The 6,236-nt window shown below is 39.6% G+C and overlaps 1 protein-coding gene across 1 annotated transcript; it reads right to left on the reverse strand.

The window, feature by feature from the left end:
* Nucleotides 1-674: 674 nt before the first annotated feature.
* Nucleotides 675-4,619, reverse strand: LOC106426653 (protein transport protein SEC23). The gene is made up of 6 exons (XM_013867370.3): nucleotides 4,381-4,619; nucleotides 3,366-3,949; nucleotides 1,456-3,276; nucleotides 1,254-1,370; nucleotides 1,095-1,166; nucleotides 675-1,028 (listed from the first exon to the last, which is right to left on the reverse strand). Exons 2-6 carry the CDS (start codon nucleotides 3,840-3,842, stop codon nucleotides 891-893), a joined length of 2,625 nt encoding a protein of 874 aa, XP_013722824.1. The 5' UTR covers nucleotides 3,843-3,949; nucleotides 4,381-4,619; the 3' UTR covers nucleotides 675-890.
* Nucleotides 4,620-6,236: the final 1,617 nt, after the last annotated feature.

Raw genomic sequence — 6,236 nt, forward strand, 5'->3', positions numbered from 1 at the left:
GGTGAAGCAATATCCCAAAACATAAGCACTTAGCTCTATAATCTAGTGTTGATGCACCACTATACTTTTGGCGAGCAAACCAAATTTCAAACAAAAAGAGTTTTTATACAAACCATTTTTTATGACATAAACCAAAAGTTATTAACAAGACGCTTAGATAAATTCTGGAATGCAGAGCAAATTCAGAGAGAGAAAGACTTTTCCTAAATATTATACTTCTAAGAATCTCTTAAATATTGTTCTTACATATTCTTTTTAAATTGTTTTCAGATATTAAAATTTTGGATTAGTGCTACGCAATAGTCACACTATTTTACTGTATAATGTAAAGAAAAATATTCGAACAGATTCTTCCAAGAGATGATACTTGTTAATCTTCTGTAAGGAGAAGGGAGTTTATTTGATATATTTTTGTTGTGTTCCTTTGTCAGTGTGGTATATACATTATGAATGAGATTGACAACAAACTAAGCCACTCCAATTTTAATCCACCCAAAAAAATTTTGCTACTGTTTACCACTTTTAGGCACTGGCAAGTGGCAAGTGGCAAGTGGCAATTGAGGAAGCTGTAAATGAGATCCAAGGGCGGTGGTTTAGCAAATACATTGACACTATGTTTCTCAACGCATATTTTGTTTCTTAATCTCTATGATTACGCAATTTGAGTATGAATGTATCCCTTAACCAATGTATCACTAGACTAGACTTTTATTTTGTTGTTATAATAACAAAAGTATAATTCAATTCAAGAACACATGAGACAGTTTAAAAGAGATATCCTAAAAACAAAAGACTCAGTACAGTAGTAGTACCCAAAATATCAAAAGAGAAGCGAACGACAAAAGCAAGAGAATATTGAAAGCTCTCTCTCTCTCTCTCTTTAAAGTTTTCTACCTGGGCTCCGGAGGCACTACTCTCAAACTCCTCATCCACTCGCAGAAACTCTCTTCATCAAACTCTATAAAACTACTCTTTAGTTTCCTTCTTTGCTCCGCCGTCAACCTTCTCACCTGTGGAAATCTTGCTTCCTGCAACATATATACACATTCAGAGGAAGACAAAGCAATCAACCAATCAAGATTTCAATGGCTTACCTGCTCATAAGGAGGATCTTTATGCGCTGGTATAAGCCGGCAAACAAAATATCTAGCCTGTGAACTTCCCTCCTGTTGTCATAAACCACAATACCCACAAGATATTAGCTTCGTTCCAATGTAGATTACTAGATAGATACCGAAACGATAAGAAAGTACCTTGAATGCGAGAATGCGCGGTGCTGGAAACCGGAACTCGGTTAATTCTTCAGCTAACGTTCTGCAAGCTGCTAAAACCGCAGCGCTCTTCACCTCATCAGCAGACAGTTCGGCTCCCTAAACCAACACACAGATGAACAAAAATGCTTCCGACAAATATATTATTATTGCATGAACATTATGCAAGACGAGAGAAACTTACCAACCAAATAAATACATCTGTGCCATGGTCAAGAATAACAGCTTTATCCGACTGCATCGAGAGATCATACGCTGGTAGCTCCTCGAACGTGCCTCCTTCTTGGTGCATCAAGCAACGTGGAGCCACCATTCGTAGAGACAGATCGAAAGATGCGTTCAGAAACAAGTTCCTTAGCACCGATCTTTCATCTTCAGAACCAATGATGTTTCCTAAAAGAGGACCTCTCCTAAGATGGAAGAGAAGCTCGGGAAGACAAGATAGTTCCTTGGGGAAGCTATAAAGCTTTGATTTCGGCACTTGTGATCCAAATTTCAAAGGAATGTCTTTGATTCTCTCGTCTACGGTGGCACGCATATCGACTGCGTCCTTCTGAGATTTCGCTATCAAAAGAGTTCTCTTGGAGATGAGAACCGCAGCAGCTTCGTCTACAACACTCTGAAGATACGCTGAGACACTATCAACGGTTGGTAGTTTGAACGTGATCACCCGAGACACATCTGCTTGATAAACATCTGAATAATGGAAAGCAAACTGGAAAAAGACGTGATCGCCCTGGATGTCTCTCTTATTCTCCATCGAGATAGAGAAGCTTTGTGTCTCTTCGACACTTAGCATCTGAATACAAACAGCTGGATCACTCTTAAACGTCTCGTAAGTTTCTGAATATGCTTCTTCGCCAGGTCCAATCACCTGAGTTATACGAATATCATCGGAGCATCGAACTTCAAGCAGGCCGTGTGAACCAGCTGCTCTAGTGGCCGCCCTCTGCAAATCCACGCCAAAGGCTTCACCAAAATCATCGTGGAGAACCAAAACACCACCTGAGGTTTTTGCGAGTGGCTGCAGGACAGGAACTCTGAGAGGGCAAGTCCCAGCGCACAATATGTCCACGACCGTGTTGTGTCTGTGAGCTTCACGCCCTAAAGTCTCCATCCATTTTATAGCTGTCTTTTCCATGTAAGGATAATTTGGATGGCTCATGGAATGGGGTACTGATCCGGGTCCATATGTTACGGGTCCACCAGCGCAAACGATGATTCTACTGTTACCTCCTGCTCTTCTGACCACTCCCCGAGACATTTCTGCAGATGGTCCTTGAATTATGGCCAGAGCAGCCTCAACAGCAGTTCCAAGGCACCTGTCCCTAGACGCTTCAGGAACATTCAACGTGTATGGTCTTAAGGACGAGAATATCTCATGTGCTACCTTCAGTGATGCATGCATTGGTGACAAGTATACACCGGTCCCATAAATCAGCGATTTCATCGACTCTGCAGATGGTGATTTAGCACCAGAGATAACATCGGCTGAAGCTACAGATTCTTCAGAGAAATCGTATATCGAAACAGTACGGCCATACACTACAATCCCAAGCCTTGTGGTTTGTGGAAGCGAGTCTACAAATGCATGCAAAGAGCTCTGCAAGTGCTGAAGGTGTGGTTCATCTAAACACTCATCGATAACGAGAACGACTGGTGCAGATGTCCGAGAGTCAGAGGCAGGAACAAACCCAGGTCTCCTGTTTCCAGTCTGAACATAATCAACCAGAGGCAACGAGAGTTCTGGATAGTTACGCAATTCATCCTTGCTCATAGCCACATATTCACCTTTACTCCCATTCATTTTCTCGCAGATAACACACTGCCATTGCCCTGAACCAATTAATATGGAGGTGTAAGGATTAGAATACGCTCCACAGTGTAGACAGCGATGTGGATCACGTTGGATAATCTGAGGACCAGGACTAATCTCCCTCCCCGCAGAAACTATAGCTCCAAAACCCAAACTAGCTACATTGGCTAGCTTCTTCTGCCTTAAAACCTACAATAACCAAGAAAAAGGACACAACTTAGCAAGTGACATTACGAGATTATGAACACCAAATGTGAACTATAAGGATAAGAAAATACTTTATTGGCAGAAAACAAAACGTAAGGCGAGTCTGCAGCAATAGGTTCCTCCATTCTAACAACATCAGGAAGATCACGCTGAGATCCAGTAGAAGACCCGTTCGAGTAATAAGAAGGTGTAGACACGGGCAGAGAAGAAGCAGTGGCCGAAGAGTACCCCATAGGCTGAGGAGTAGCTGGTGAGGTACGGAAAGGCACAGCTGCTGGTTTAACCGGAGTGTTAAAGACCGGAGGACCAGGGGGAGTACTCATACGAGGAATAGGGCTCCCCGTTCTGATAGCATTCGAAGGCGACAACAGGTTTGGTGAATGCATGTGGTCAGGTCTGAAGCTTGGTGGTGCTTGAGGATACCTAGGAGGTGTAGGTGAAGGTACTACCGAAGGAGAATGAGAGAGTGGTTGTGGTGAAGGTCTATCTGGTTCTAATGGAGTGAGAGTCCCCGGGTGGTTAACCGATCGATGTGGTACGTTAGCCATCTGATTCCAAGTTTCACTACTTACGAAATAGGTTCTAGCAAAGTAAGATCACAATCCACAAGATGAACAGACTAGGACTGTGCTCAGATCGAATCCAGATCAAGAATCTGCAGAGAATTTCTCAACAAGATCAAAAAACAAAGTTCGAACAAAATCCACAATCACAATCCACAAGCTGAATGTTTCTACAACTGTATCCAGATCACGAATCTACGGAGAATCTGAGCTCAAAAGATTAAAATACACAGGAAGACTGCGAACGTTTCTCTACTTACGAACAAAGTAAGATCGCAATCCACAAGCTGAACAGCCTAGAACTGTACTCAGAACGAATCTAGATCAAGAAACTACAGAGAATTTAAACAATTGCGAAATTCAAAATCACTAGTTCGTTCGTTTCCTTGAACTGTATCCAGATCACGAATCTGCAGAGAATCTGAGCTCAAAAACTCGAATACACAATACGATTGCGAAACCTATCCTTCTAACCAAAACCACAAGTTCGTTTCGTTCCTTTTGATTGAGAAAATCGACTTACCAGTCCCCCGATTCGTATATCACCGACGATCTGGCGAAGTGTATATCAACCTCGCCGCGAAAGGCTAATCGGAAAATCAGGCGGAGATCGAGAATTGAGAGAACCCCTAATCGCGAGATTCGTGAGACGAATTTTTGACTCGCATTGAATTTGTTTCTAGCTTTGCAATCTCACGAGACTCCATTTTCACCTTTTCGATTTCGTCTCCTGTGTGTGTGTGGGGGCAGTATCGTAAATTTTGACAGATTCTGGTCATTCTACTCACCGCTCTTTGCCTTGCTGGCACAACCGTGAGATTCGATTGGTTTAAAAATATAACGCCAGCGCATTGCATGACGTGGCTTTAAACGACGCCGGTTTGGGATCTCTTCAAAAAAGCAGTGAAACAAGTAACGCAACGGTTAAAGACTGATACTGACCTACTTAGGGAACAAGAAAGGCTTAAATCAAACTCCAGTATAAGTTGATGTGGGATATATAACTTAAAGAAAGAAACAATGAAGAAAAATATTTTATTATTATATAAGTTATAACCTCACTGTTAATTTGTGAGATTACTATCTGTTCGCAATTTATAAAAAAGATCCTTAAAATAGATGTTGGTCCTGAGTTAAAGTTTATGAAAGTATTGTTTAGATGCTCGACAAATTGTAAATTTAGAAGAAATCAATCTCACAATTATAATCTTAATGCAAGAATATGGTTTCTCCTCCCTTGATCCATTTTGAAGAAGTGTAATTGGACTGTTAAAATATGATAGTACAATATGCTAATTAAGCATTTAACACCTGTTTCTAATGTTTTCCTAGGATATATAAGGCTTAATGTTTTTCTAATGTACCGTACTTCATATCAATACAACAAACATATTCACATCATTGACTTTGATTTTTAACAGTCCAATTTATTTCAATATCAAACAACAAGCATATTCACACCATTGACTTTGATTTTTCAAATTAAAATAAACTATACTATCACGTCTTTTGCTTTGATTCATTGCCTCTCCATAAACCTAACTTTTCCAGATCCCATACAGGGCAATCAAGTCTTAAGAATACCTTTCTGGATGTTGTATCCCATCCTACATGGAGGTAAGATTGGATGACAATGTATATCAAACTCCAATGTAAGTTGATGTGGGGTTTATAATTTAAGAAAGAAAAAATGAGGAAAACTATTTTTTATCACATAACCTCAGTGTTAACTTGTGAGATTATTATCTGTTAACGATTAAAAAAAGAAAACAATTTCTAAAAAATGTTGGTTGTGGTTTAAAGTTTATGAAATTATTGTTTATACGCTAAATAAATTTATAAAATTAGAATCATAAGTATAATCTTAAAGCAAGAAGGGTTTCACCTCCCTTAATTAGACCCTTTTGGAAGAAGTCTATTGGACTGTTAAAATATGATAGTATATTCTAAGCATATCAGACCCATATTCTAAGGTATGAGACCTAATCCATGTATAAGTATATCTCTTTAGAGTGTAAAATACTTCGATATCAGTACAATAGGTATATTCACATCATTGACTTTATTTTCAACTTAAAATAAACTATACTAGCACGTTGTTTTTTGCTCTGGTTCATTGCCTCTCCATAAACCAAACTTTTCCAGATCCCATATATATCCAACCCTTCACCAAACTAGGATGGTGAATATTAGGCATTAAGAAGAATCAGAGCAACCCTTTATTGAGCTATATTGGACAAATACCAGATGATGATAATAGACCCACCACGAAAAACGAAATTAGGAAATCACAAGGTATACATTAGTGTGTAAAGGCCAAACCCATGGCAAATATCCAATTGTAGAAAATAGTGATTTATGACTTTTTCATGTGTTAAT

Source organism: Brassica napus, chromosome C9 (assembly GCF_020379485.1).
Source record: "Brassica napus cultivar Da-Ae chromosome C9, Da-Ae, whole genome shotgun sequence".
Classification (NCBI taxonomy): Eukaryota; Viridiplantae; Streptophyta; class Magnoliopsida; order Brassicales; family Brassicaceae; genus Brassica; species Brassica napus.

Coding starts and splice junctions, on each gene's coding strand:
- LOC106426653 (XM_013867370.3), bottom strand. CDS start 3,842: ATGGCTAACGTACCACATCGATCGGTTAACCACCCGGGGACTCTCACT. Junction 1,167..1,253: donor CGCGCATTCTCGCATTCAAG/GTACTTTCTTAT, acceptor TTATGACAACAG/GAGGGAAGTTCACAGGCTAG. Junction 1,029..1,094: donor AAGATCCTCCTTATGAGCAG/GTAAGCCATTGA, acceptor TATATGTTGCAG/GAAGCAAGATTTCCACAGGT.